We start from the raw sequence: 14,110 nt of genomic DNA, 5'->3' as shown, positions 1-14,110 counted from the left end.
CACCATCTGTCCAATAGTTCCATGAAAATTAGCCAAAAGGAACCAACACTACAAACACTGCTGAGAGGTTCAGTGACTTCACTTTGCTGAGGCGACACCGAGCAGACAGCCAGCAGCATCCACCTGGCAAGTGACTACAAAACTAAGTATTCATAGCTTCGAGCCTTAATATAATTTAAGTTAGCGAGTTATATAGAAATTCAACTCCAGTATTGTTGTCATAATCTATGGAGACCAAAACTATATTTTGTACCAGACTGTAAACATGTCTGCTTCTGCTCTAAAGTTGGCCATTTTAACATGGTCCTCTATAGAGATTGACTCACTTTCGGAGCCACCCTCGAGTGGTCCTTTGAGGAACTGCAGTCTTAATTTTTCAGCCTAAAATGTTTGCTGCTTGAGAACATTGTCTCATTGACAATGAGTCTTCAGATCGGTTAATTGAAAATACAGCTGTACACAGGGTGGTCCTCTGAGTGGAACAATATTGATGACTAATACTTGACAGAAATATTATTTCAGTTGTGTTTTAAGTGCCAGTGTGTCTGCACATCAGTGAGTCACGTCTCGTGTTGCAGCCGCTAATTTAGGCTTTGATTGCTTAATGTCAGTCTAATGTATGATAATCAATGCCGATACTTAGTCACAGTCAATTTACACGGACGTGATCAAATATAGAACTCTAATTTCAGCTTATTTTCCCATCATCCGTTATCAGTGTTTTGCAGTCTGTCTGAATTAAAGAAATACAAATATTCTCCTGCTCTGGAATGAAACCTTGTTTGAACAAAGACTCATCTAACAGCCTCCGCTCTGCTGATTTAATACAAGATTTCTTGGAAAAAGTATATTTTTATCAGAAGTTGTTATTTTAACAATTTTGGGGCTTGTGAAACTCGAGGTATCGTGTAGACGTTTAATTATGGAATGAATGAAGAAAAACAGCTAACTAATCCAAATTCTGTGCAACTGTATATCTATCAGAAAGTGTTGTCTCATGCATACATCTATCTTAGTCTAAAGTACATCACCCAGGATTGCAAACGTTGACTTTAGCAGAGTCTGGGGCTGCATGGTGGTGCATTCATTTGCGCTATCACCTCACAGCTAGAAGGTTCCTAGTTCAAATCCCAGTTCGGACATAGTGGGCCTTTCTATGTGGAGTTTGTATGTTCTCCCCGTGCATGCATGGGTTCTCTCCAGGTACTCCAGCTTCCTCCCACAGTCCAAAGACACGCTCGTTAGGTTCATTGGTGACTCTGAAATTGCCCGTAGGTGTGAGCGTGATTGGAAAGGTTGTCTGTCTCTGTGTGTCAGCCCTGTGATTGACTGGGGATCAGTCCACGGTGTACCCCACCTCTCGCCCAGTGACAGCTGGGATCGGCTCCAACCCCTCGTGCACCCCGAAACAGAATAAGCGTTATAGGTAATGGATGGATGGATATGGTATCCGATTTGTAGTTCTCATATTTGTGAATGTGACAATGTTGCAAGGAAGGAGAAGAGAGAGAGAAAGTGATGGAGTCAAATAGTGAATGGTACTAAAAAAGCAAAACTAACTTAGAACTTTAAGTTGTACTGAGACTGAAACTAAGAAGATACACACAAACAGGAAACAGAGAGGAATACCTTAACTTCACTGTGATGTGCAAAACAAGTGTGATCCCTCCTGACCTTTGTGACCTCTGACAACATTACCACAACAGGTTATGTAGGCTTTCCACACTTCCTAAATCCCTTATAAGTGCATCTGTATGTGACTTTGTCTACATGTGCGTGTGTGTGTGTGTGTGTGACAGTTCATGTATAAAGATATGTGTATGAACATGTGAATGTAGGTGTATATAAGAGCAGAGTTGCTCTACAGGTGATTGGTCCTGACAGTATGGTGCCCCCTCAGATGCCTGTGGAGAAATGACCCTGGGGTCCCCAGGACATTATGTCCTGGCAGGACACAAGCCTGCAATTAGACGCCTATGAAGCGGAACTGCTGTGTGCATGTGTGTCTTTGTGTGTGTGAGCACTAGTACAGTATGTAGTACCAGTGCAAAAGAGAAACATCCTCCCTGTGTGAGTCTGACTCGGACCGTATGTGTGTTGTGTGTGAAGCCACTGTAACAGAATTTGTGCTTCCTCTGGTTTACCGTAATGACCTGAAGCCCAGAGGAATTAGCTTGTGGAATGTGACAGCAACTATTTCAAACAAACTCACAGTAGGGGCAGTTTTGTGTGTGTGTGTGTGTGTTTCTGTATGTGGCAGGTCACACAAAACTGCTCATAGGCCCCTTTCTGTAATTCAAATTTGAGTTTCTAATATTGAGTTTCCTCCTTGCCACACAGGTTTTAAGGTTTGCAACTTCCCACATTAAAATCCAACTTCACACGTTGGATTAAGGCATCATGAGTGTCTTCATGGTATTGACTGATTAAAATGAATAAGCAACAAGCTGTAGGTCCAGGCTGAAACGAGTTCAAGCAGTATAAAGCTTTGGGTCACGGCCTCAAAATGTGTCAATGAAGTGACAATGGCTGTTGGTGTTGTCACAGAGGCCCATGCAGTGAATATCAATGTTAGGAGGACGTGTCCCCACGAGCAGCGGTGACCGTTAATGTTGCCATTATTTCAGTGAGCGTTTGTTGATATTATGTTGGGGACCGTGGTTAAAAATAGCCGGCATAGTTTTGACTGTTGGGGCCACAAAATAGAGGAACCTAATCCTCGTTACATAACTGAACGCAGGAGAGGCTTCAGTATGGGACCCATATGTGTGCGGGGGGGTATGTGTCCGTCTGTGTACAGCCTGTTGGAGTATGCATGTGAATGCACTCGGGTTATGCTAAAGACAAACAGAGCCGTGCAGTTGCGTGACTTGGTGCTGGGAACAGATGTTGGATAGTACTATTTGTAGTAATCAGCAGGTGATTTTGGCACATTTCAGAAAGAGATCCCTTAAAAAGGTTTTAAAAGCTGCTGCTGTTTCTGTGGCGCAGAATCTCCTCGAGTGAAAGGCTATAGGCCATATCTGAAAAAAATGTGACATTGCCACGCCTCCTTCCCTCTGTGACTCTTTTTATATTCCGTCCTTTTCTCTACTCTTCTCTCGTCTTTCCCTCCCTTGCTCAATTTCTTCCCTCTCAGATCTTGCTTCACTAAAGGTAAGAGATGAGAGAGACAAATACAGAGAAGGGCAGGCGAGCGTTATAGTAGAAAAGGAGCAGGTCCAGGATGAGGAGATGAGAGCAGGGAGGAGAGGAGAGGGATGAGGGCTGGTGAGGGGAAGAGAAAGAGGGTTAGAAAATGCAGCGTTGCCATCTGCACTGACGGGGATGATGATTAAAGTAGACCCCACAAGAGAAAAAACGTGAGTTATAAATAGAGCAGTGTGGTTAAAAAAAGACACAATATTCACCTTCATCTGGTTCAGGCAACAGAAGTCAGACCCACTCAAAGATTTGTTGATGGATAGAAAACAGAGATACGCATAGTCTGTATGTATATTTAGCCCAATGTAGAGGCTGGTGACTCACGCATGGTAAACCCACACTTTGATTATTCTCAGAGATTCGGGATTTTTGTCCTTTTACACCGCATGGCAAGTAAAGCACATGCTAGTATTTATGTTAAGTGAATTGAAGTGCTCCAGTAAGCCATGACAGTGTGAAAGTCAGCCACAGCATGCACGACACCAGGACCCTTAAACTGAGTCTTAATGGAATTCTGCCATCACTCCCTATATTATTTATGCCTGTGCTTCTACTACTACTGACATGCAAAAATGTCCCGAGAAAGAAGTAGAAAAAGAAATTCTTCGTTTTTCCTTTCGGGAAAAATTCAGTAAATAAGAGACTGAACATGACAATGAACCCAACCCATCACTCCCTGTAGACCCCGTAAAGGCGAGCATTTTAGTTACAGCTGTAAATATTTGATGAGTGGGATGTTCCTGCATTTGACTCATCATCAAACACCAAATCAGGTTGAATTCCTTCAGAGAAGACCAGGAGATGTAAACCAAGTTCATCTTGAACACTTTCACACTTCTTGCCATTGTCAATGTTTGAACTTTCCATTTGTCTACTCATTCAAATCAGACTCAGAGATTATGTCTGTTGAAGTTTTTTTAGGCTGCATCCCGGTGATACCCACGCTTAATCCCTGCAGTAGCTTTTTGGTCTAGTACCACAGCACTGTCACAAAATTTCCCATAGGCCTATCCTTCATTGATGTTCAACTATCATGTACTAAATGTACTATTAAAACTGTTTATTCATAACTTTAAGCCAACTATTTCAAACATGTTTTACTTTACATAGCTAGCTAACCATTTATGCATTACTTTTAGCTATATTACAACCTTGTATTCATTACTAGTAGCTAACTACAGTATTTTAACCATTACTTTAGCTACCTAACTATTTGATTATTACTTAGCGAACTATTGCAACCATTTATTTGTTCATTCACTTAACTTACTATTGCCATGTATTCATTGCTCCTAGTTTTTTTTACAGCTCTATTACAACTATCTGTCCATTACTTTAAGCTATATGTATAACAACAGTTTATTCATTACTATTACTACTATTGGTACAACTACTACAATTTTAGCTAAATATTACAAGAAAGTATTCATTACTAAAGCTAACTATTAGGCTACAACCAGTTATTCATTTTTGGCTAACTATTGCAAACATTTAGCACTGTTAGCTTTAGAACAATTTCAACAGTTTATAACTTACTGGCTTACTACTACTGGTAATATTTCTACCATTTTAGATAAATATTTCAACAATTTATTAATTAGCCTTCTATTAAACAGTTTATGACTTTAGCTAACAACAACAATTTCTTCATTTTAGCTGACTCAACCATTTAGTCATTACTTTTAGCTAACAATTGTTTATTACTTAAGCAAACTTTTACAACCATTCATTAATATTTTTAAATAACTACTTTAACCTTTTTACATTGTTTTAGCTATTAACCATTCCTAATGTTAATTCATTACATTTGGCTTACTTTCACAGGTTATGCATTGCTTTTAGCTTACTATTGCAACTGTTTGCCCATTATGTTTAGCTAATAATTACAATCTTATCACTTAAGCTAACCGTTTATTCATTTATTTTTTTAGCTAACTAACTGAACAATTTAAATGATCACCTTAAGCTAACTATTGCAACCATTTTATTTTTTAGCTAACTATTACAATAATATATTAAACTTTGGCTAGCTATTTCAAATATTTAGCCATTACTGTAGCCTACTATTACAACAATTTATGTAGGCTATAAGCTTTAAGTATGTTGATCGTTTACCGTTGCAAGCTAGTTCAACCCTTTATCTGATATTTTTAGCTAACTGTGTGAAGCATTTAACAACATAAAATTTAATAACGTAATAACATTTACCTCATCATTTGAAAGGTTTATTACTTTTACTTTGTGCAGTTATGTAGTGACTAATATTTCGCTCATCAACTGCTAAAATTGCAGGACTAACCCCCCCAAAATTAGGCTATGCTTCATAGCAAACTAAGTGATCATCGACTCACTGCATCCGACAGCAAACCAGCATCTGTGACTGGAAGCCGCATCATCCCACAAGACCGTCAGCCTAATAGTGCTTGGTACTCTGGTGTTTCTTCTCAACCTACACACACACACAGTCAGCAGCAGCAGTGGTCTCATGTTAACGATAACATCACGTTCTGGCCAAACAGCATGATAAGAACTACAGTAATCTCCGTTCCTGTAAGTGAGTGTCAGTAGGATGTTTTTGTAAAAACCAGCAGTTAGACAATGAGCTACTTTAGTGCTAAAACACGTAGTGAGTCACTCTAACAGTAATGTGACAGGACCGCCTGTGGTTCAGGAGGTAGAGCGAGTTGTCCACTTATCGTAAGATCAGTTGTTTGATCGTTTGAGCCTCAAGTCAGCATGTTGACGTGTCCTTGAGCAATGAACTGAACCCCTAATTACTTCAAAGGCTGTGCCACTGGGTTCTGTGTGAGACTGTGGATTTGATAAGACAGCAGCTTCTGTCTTCAGCGTATGAATGTATGTGTGAATTGGTGAATGTTAACATGTAGCATAATGTAAAGTGCTTTTAGTGGTGGGAAGACCAGAAAGGTGCTATATAAATGCAGTCAATTTACATTGGTTATAGAGGTTGGTTATTAGAGCTACTGTCCTTCAACCACAAAGCCTGAGCCTCATGACGATGGATCTCTCCTCAGGGATCAATAAATGTCCCAAAATGATGAGATCAGGGAACAACTCATTGACAATGGTGTGCTGTTTAAAGTGACCTTCTGTCACTCTAAACTCAGATTGCATGGTGTGGATGTGGGAAAGAGTGCGTATGTGTGCAGTACCTTAATTGTTCAATCATTCTGTTAATTAAGACCACATTTAATCACATCTGTACAAACGCATAAACACACTCAATGCATTCAGTTGTGAAGAAATCAATTCTCACTCCAAAATACCTGAATTTCATCTTTCATCCCTCCATCCATGAACCTCCTCATTGTTTCCATCTCTCTCAGACTTTGTTTTTTCTTTTTAACCCCTCTCTATTTTCTCTCCCTCAACTGCTTTTCACCCTGCAGTACAATCCCATCCTGAAGAACTGCAGTGAGGCAGCAAACTTTAGTCCAGGCCGAGTGCTGTATGTGTGTTTGTGTATATGTGTGTATGTGTGTGTGTGTGTGTGTGCGTGTGTGGTGTGTGCTCACCATGCTGCTGTGTTGGCATCTCAGTAGAGTTTTTCTATTTTTAGCAATATGAGGGTAAAGTCTGGCGTTACTTCAGAGGACAGGAGAGAGATAGGCATGAGGGAGAGGCAGATGGTAAACATAAAAAGAGACAAGGGGGCAAAAATCCAACCGTTTAGATAGATAGATGTAGCCAATCTTTGCCTCTGAACACTCCAAGTTCACTGACATAAAGTACATGTTAAATTGAGTTTGTAGGCCAAAGAGTTGTGCAGCACATTAAACATCCATCATGGACCTGATGCCATAAGACACTACACCACTATGGTATAAAAAAAGGTTTATGTGTCTTAAAAATGTTGCTGTGTTCTCCGTGGGTTTGAGACTTAAAAGACAAGAAAATGTTGACTTAATGCATTGTATTCAGGTGAAATCAATCATTGTCAATCACAGTGAGGAATCCTTCTTTTTGGATGTTAAATTTTTAGCTTTTTCCTTTCTGATGAATTTAACAGAACTAAAAATTAAATCTTTGTAATGACTTCTTTGTGGTGCTAGGCACAGTGAGTATGGGACTGTTACTTTAAATCATACACTGTTCTGAAACACAAATGTGGCCACAATGGCATTCAAGAAACCATCACTCCATTTCAAGTTGCTTCCAAATCCACCCATCTAGTGTTTGTTATTAATTTGTGTTTATTTTTATCTAAAGTTCTGTCTTAAACGCAAAGAACCTCATACTCAATAACTATCTTACTACCTATATATATAATCCCTGTGCCTATTAAAGACTCTTCACACTGCGATGACCTTTGTCAGGTGCTTTATGTGTATGACCCTGGCGTTATTATCACTATCATACATAAAATCCCATGAAACAAATCCCTCCAGTTAAGATGGACTTCAGTTGGAAAAATGTGACAACAGAAAATGTACTTGTGTCTGGCAAAACCCAGGTCCAGAGATGATAAAATGTTTCTCTTCCTATAATCTTAAATAAGAACCTCTTATTTTCTGCTGTTTCAGTGTTTGATGACAGCAGCACGGGTGTGTTCAAGAAAAACTTCCCCTATGGGACCAATATAAAGAACTGAAACCTGCCATGTCAAACGAACATTCATCAGTGTTTTATAATTCACAGGAAACTACACACCCCGGGCAGCCAGTGGAAGAGTAGCACTGTGATTACACTGCACAGTTAGGACATACTGAACAGGTCACGTTGACCTGTGTCACCCAATAATAGGAAGACTTTGTAGAGATGTATACTCATTTAATTTTGATTTTCCTGTGAATTACATGGTGAGTTAATGAAATACTACTAATACATAGACACTGACAGGAAACGACTAAAAGACGAAGTTTGAGTTTTGCCAGACCCATAATGGGTTACAGACATGCCATGTAATGACATTTTTGCAGCTACAGTTATGATATAATTACGACATTATTTGCCTAATTTAATTAAGTCTAACATTATACAGATGTGAATAATACCTCTATACCTTCTGAATCAATTCAAGAGTTACTAGGACATCTTGTGGTCAAATACCAGGAGTGCATTAAAGACCGTCTTAATGCAGACCTATTAGCCACTATATTTATCAACTACATTGTATTGTTGTAACTTTTTAATACTAATGAATGCTTTCTGCAGCCAAGTTCAGGTTTTATTTCACTTTTCATTTTATCTAATTATTTAAAGATTTCTAAAGGAAATGTTGTCTATCAGCATCAATAATAAAGGCAACAAAACATCAGATAAAACAAAGAAAGTCATAAAGACAAAACAAAGAAAAAACATCTTACCTAAATGCAATGACTGAAGTGTTTTTGACAGAGTAAAGGCCACAAAGCCACATGCTAAGAAACAATAATATGAGGAAAGGAGACTGGTTGTATGGGTGTATATTTTTATGTAAGCAGGGAGTCATTGTCTGAAAAAGTACAGTATGTGTAAAACTTTTCATTGTGGACTTTACCTTACGTTAGCCTACTTTTAACCCCTTATGGCCAATAAAATGTGAGGCTGCCTACAAGAGAGAGGAGCTCAAAGACAGGTTGGTGGGCTGGGGGTTGGATTGTGTCTGGGATGATCTCAGTGAACTAAGACAGAGGTGATCTCAGCTGTCTAACGTACATGTCACAGGTGTTGAAAAATTCTATTACTTCTATTGTATTACATGTTACGTCATGACGTCATATCGGCGACGTACCAGTAATTTTGTTATTTGTTACTTTTGTGTCACGCTTGTTCTCTAACGTCATTGGTCACGGCCTCCCTAAGCGATCGGCACGATTCTCTGCACAGTTATTAGGCTGTAGCTGGCACTATCCACGCCCCATAGCCCGCGCATGCTCACTGAAAACCAAAGCGGATCTGTTCTTCCACGTGGACCCTGTCATTGACCAAAACACATCGGTCTCCGTGGCAGCCAGGGAGCGCGCGTGCCGCCGCCGTTGCGCAGTGCAGACCGAGAGGCGCGAGCAGGGCGGTGCGGGGCGGTGGTGTTCTCCAGATATGAACCTGTAAATCCAAACCAAAAAAATTAAAGCTTCGTACTGTCCACACATCAACTATGCAGACAGGTAGGCTCTGGAAACAGATGTGGAGAACTCAGCCTGTGTTTATCCAGCTGTGATATACACCTCAATGAAGATTTCACTGTGCATGTTACTTCTGTTCAAATAAATATTTAATATGTTTCGTCTTCCGGAGTCCGTAAACGAGGCTACAGTTGTAAGCTAAAACTAGCCATATTTTGATTTATTTTTGTTATAATGCAGTCTATTCATTTTAAAGCAGGAAGACAACATGCGTTTATCATAAATACTCAATTTTTACAATCAATGCGTATGCGGGCTTTGTTAATGCAGTAGTTAGTTGTTGGTGTCAGGCTATGTGTTAGCTTAGCTGCTGCTTAAAACGAGGAAGGTAGCAGTAAAGCTAGTTACTTATTGTATGCAATATAATAAGGATAATGTACCTTACACATGTCAAAACAACATTTTATTAACAAATGAAACATCTCCACATAACACTGAGACACGTGGACATATTCAGTGATCACAGCTGGTTGGTTTTGCTTTTGTAGTATTTTATTAATTTCCAACGATTAAAAGATAAAAGCCGATCATAATTTTTACAGATGCCAATTTTGAGATGCAAAAGCCTTTTTTCTTTTCATATTTTTTGTTCGTAAATGTATGACTTTTGAGCAGATAAAATCCTGTTGGCAGCCTATCAGCGAATTTAGGTCAGATGTGATGTGTGCTTGTAGGTGTGTTTGGGGAGTCTACCCTGGGCAGGTTGTTCCTGATCCTGCTCATACACCAGTGCCTGGCTGCCCCAGGGTTTCCTGGGACACAAGGGTAACCACACCTCCTGAATCTTTTTTGTTCTTCAAGTAAATATGATGCAAGACTTTTTTGCATACTAAGCTAGGTCGTTTTTTGTTGTCATAGGATCATTTGCACAGTAAACATAACACCAATGTCAGAGCGGCAAGGATTACATACTGTGTAACGCTAGATATTTGAAGCAGTATGCCTCTAAGGAGGGTACTGTAAGGTATAATTGCCAGCAAAAGAAACTTTCTTTCACCTCTGTTGTAGAAAATAAAATAAATTAGGTTTAAGTCATTCATTATTATGCATTTATCCTTGTTTGATTGGAAATAATGAAAATAACTATATTTTTTCAATTGTATTTGTTAACCTCTTAGGGAGGAATCAGTAGTCACCTACCCCTCATCAGGAGGGCTAGCTAATCCCTTTGGCTCTGGAGTGGAGGAGCGTAGGTGAGTGACACATCAACAAAGTATTGTGGTTAGACATCCAACTCATTTAAAGTCTGTGGACTTTGCCTGCTGTGTTGTGCTAATGATTTGTCCTGCACCATACACTGATAAGATTACATGAGCAACAACACTGTTTTGTGATGCAGTTATGACACATTTTCCCTTTATTGCAGTAAAGAAAATAAAGATTTTCATCACACATATAGTGAATACATAACGTTGCTATCTCAGCTCACATCTATGTTACTGTACAGTAGTATGAACTTTGACATAATGGCCCAGACACTGGTTTCATTTATGCAGGGAACAAATGAGAGAACACTTTGTGGACTTCATGTGATAGAGTATGTTTTGGTGACAGTGTGGCTGCAGCTTCATTCTACTGGTCGATAAGATTAATGTATGTACACTTATCTGTGAGAAAATCAGTGAAAACAATATGTGAACAACCTTCCTTTGAACATACGTCTCTTTGATTTGATGGCACCTCCTCTTGTTGTATACAGTCATTTTTTTGAGGAAATATACACACCTTGTTGAGATCTGACCCCGCACAGATAATTCTTTGCTAGTGTTTTATTGATTGATTAAAAAGTTCTCGATGCTGTGTATGCTACAGGTTGCTACACAGTTTTGTTCAAGCAAAACTGACAGATGACCAAGGAGGACCTGATATCACCACATGGGAGCAAGGTAAACTTCTAAACCTACTGTTGTAACACATATCAAAGATCTGCAGATGAAATACAGAAAATCACTGAAATACTGAACAATGTCTCACATGCTTGTGTTACTTTCTGGGACGTTGACATGTTGAATCTTTTCTTAAACCGTGCAAAAATCCAAAGTTCCACACTGCACAAGAGTTAGTGAAATATGTTTGGTATTTGACATGTCGGCCCTCTCCTGCTTTGTGTCAGAGGTGTTCTTCCTGTTTAGTCTCTATGACTATGATAAGAATGGGCTCCTGGATGGGCTGGAGTTGATGAAGCTAGTTTCAGAATTTAACATCCATCATACACCTGAAGTACAAGCTGCTTTGCTGGTGAGCACTTTTCGTGACTACTTCTACATACCCAAGTCTTATTGACCTGTTAATCTGAATTGTGTGTGTGTGTGTGTGTGTGTGTGTGTGTGGTGTTTTCTGAGTGCAGGTGGAGTCTTTGGTAGATGTTTTACTCCAAACTCAGGATCTAAACCAGGACGGCCTGTTGAACCCATTAGAGCTGCTGTCTCATCCATTACCTAAAACACAGGTACTGTACATATACGCATCATGTTGTTATATCAACTTATAGAATAGAATAGAATTTGTAATGTAATGACTTGTTAAGTAGTAGTTTGTCAAAGTTATCCTGAATCAAGTTTCACATTTTAACTTTTTCAAATGTATAAAACAATACAAATATTGAATTGAATTGAAATTTATTTCTAACATGTAAATAGAGAAATGAACATAAAAATAAGAAAGAAATAAGAAATAAGTAATATTTACAAACAATAAATAGTATAATGCAAAGGAAGAAAATAATATTATTTGTCAAACACTTGTTAATTTGATTTACACATCCGAAAAGGAGTGGAAAGAAGTACAAACTTTATATACATTTAAATGTTTGGATCACATTCTATAAAAATGAAAAGCTTTGTCAAAAGCTTGTTGTCATTAGATAAACGTAGATGTATTTTATTATACCAAAAACTGATTTGTATTTAATTTTGCTGCAATAGATGATGATATGATTCATTTAGATGTTTTACCACCAAATAACATGTAGACAGAGGTAGTCTATAGTTTTTGTTCATTTTCTTGATCGACTCCTAATTTTCTGTGCTTTAGGTTGGCTTTGAAATTACTGTTGTTGGCCTCTACATACATCTATGATACTAAACATGGATCTTTTATTTTTCAACAATGTAGAAGCTTGTCTTCTTATGTCTTATATGTTCACACATACTATGTCATTCATCAACTGTCAAACAAAGGGCTCTTATTTTCCCAGCCAGTCTCAAAGTTTCCCCTCCCCATTCCACCACCATGTAGGGCAGTTGGGTACAAAATAAATATATAAAATAAATAAATAAGATGAAAGAGAATCAGTTATAAAAAGAAAATTGAAACTGTAATTATATGTATGAAAAAAAAGGGCGAGAAAGTAACAAAGATTTAATTGCTTTGTTATAAAATTTTAAGCAGTTTTTAAGCCTCATTTGTAGTTTACTGCACTAACATAACCTGTCTCTCTCCACTACAGGACTCCAGCAACAACAATGCACCTCAGCAAAGGCAGGAGGGGAACGTGGAGGAGAAGCTGTCACATCCTGGTACGGAGGAGGAGACCACAGAGGCAGCAGCAGAGCAACATGAAGAACACCCTCAACATGAAGTAGAGCCAGAGGAAGAGGAACTAACAAAGCAAGAAGATGAACATCAAATCCCAGAAGACCACAATATCCCCGTTCATCAGGGACAACCAGAGATGTGAATGCACACAGAAACAAAGGCTGCTCCTAAGTGAAGAAGACTGTAGAAAGAGTTAAAAAAAAAAGACTCCCAGCTGAGAGGACTTGAGATGGTTGATGAAGAAATTAATCTGTTGAAAATATTCCTGTCAACTTACTGTAAAAAGTTTCTACAAGTATCTTTAATGGAGGAATCCTGAATTCAAAATGCAATACTGTCCTTAATAGTAAATCAGAAGCCATCCTTAATAGATGATCACTTGAATATTTTTCTTCAAGTTATCATCAGTAACACTATCTTCCAATTTGAATTCTTTTATGACTTGTTTTTAATTTCTGAATATTTGTTTTAAATGTATTTATTTACCCCTTTCTGCCATACCTGAAGAAATTGGCACGTTTTGGTGTATTGGTGTTCTTTGTAGTGACAGATGTTTCATGTACACACTGATTGGCCTTAATGTGTCTGACCACTCGGGGTTTAGGATTTGTACTTAGTAGCTGCAACTGGTGTGCCTGGAAAATTAATTGTGTCTTCCCTGAGAATTTTCCCAGTCTATACTATGACTGCAATCCTTTACTAAATAATGTCACGTTATAGAGAAAAAACACACCTTGGTATGCAGTATTGGTCAAATCTCGCTTTCTTCTTCTTTTCAGTACGATCAGATAAACACTATTTTTTGATGATTATTTTAATGTGCCTGAATGAGTCGGGACCATAGACTGTAAAAAGATGCGGTCAGTGATTGGGATCCATAAAACTACAGAGCAGTAACAAGTATGACAGCCTTTAGACTACAGGCTCTAACATTCTTTATAATTTAGGTTTGGAAGGCTGTGATGAAATATTACATTTAATGAAATATTAAATCTCATCTCTATCTGCAAACTTGAAATGTGCTTACGGTATTTATGGTTTTACTTTTTGTTGGAATTTGTTCAGCCTTTTTAATAATTGTTGCATTTTTACAGCTTTAAAAAATAAAACAATTATTTCATTGCTGTCCTATTTTTTCTGTCTCCTGTTTCTAATCAACACTTTCAAAGAAAATAATTCAAATTAGTAAGTATAACAGGCACAAACATATACAAACACTGTTTATTATGATCCCTTTAATGATG

General features: G+C 38.3%; 1 protein-coding gene across 1 annotated transcript; it reads left to right on the top strand.

Annotated features, from left to right (window-relative positions):
- The first annotated feature begins 9,204 nt into the window (after positions 1-9,204).
- On the top strand, positions 9,205-13,970 carry cgref1 (cell growth regulator with EF-hand domain 1). The gene is made up of 7 exons (XM_069657969.1): positions 9,205-9,311; positions 10,004-10,094; positions 10,448-10,522; positions 11,142-11,215; positions 11,443-11,567; positions 11,677-11,778; positions 12,778-13,970. The coding sequence occupies exons 1-7, from the start codon at positions 9,302-9,304 to the stop codon at positions 13,006-13,008; spliced, it is 708 nt and encodes a 235-aa protein (XP_069514070.1). The 5' UTR covers positions 9,205-9,301; the 3' UTR covers positions 13,009-13,970.
- The last annotated feature ends 140 nt before the right edge of the window (positions 13,971-14,110 follow it).

This window comes from Semicossyphus pulcher, unplaced genomic scaffold (assembly GCF_022749685.1).
Source record: "Semicossyphus pulcher isolate SPU_LCO1_2020_fin unplaced genomic scaffold, fSemPul1.0.p SCAF_1, whole genome shotgun sequence".
In the NCBI taxonomy this organism is placed as follows: Eukaryota; Metazoa; Chordata; class Actinopteri; order Labriformes; family Labridae; genus Semicossyphus; species Semicossyphus pulcher.
This window is presented reverse-complemented; position numbering and strand designations above follow the sequence as displayed.

Coding starts and splice junctions, on each gene's coding strand:
- cgref1 (XM_069657969.1), top strand. Junction 11,216..11,442: donor TATCACCACATGGGAGCAAG/GTAAACTTCTAA, acceptor GCTTTGTGTCAG/AGGTGTTCTTCCTGTTTAGT. Junction 11,779..12,777: donor ATCCATTACCTAAAACACAG/GTACTGTACATA, acceptor TCTCCACTACAG/GACTCCAGCAACAACAATGC.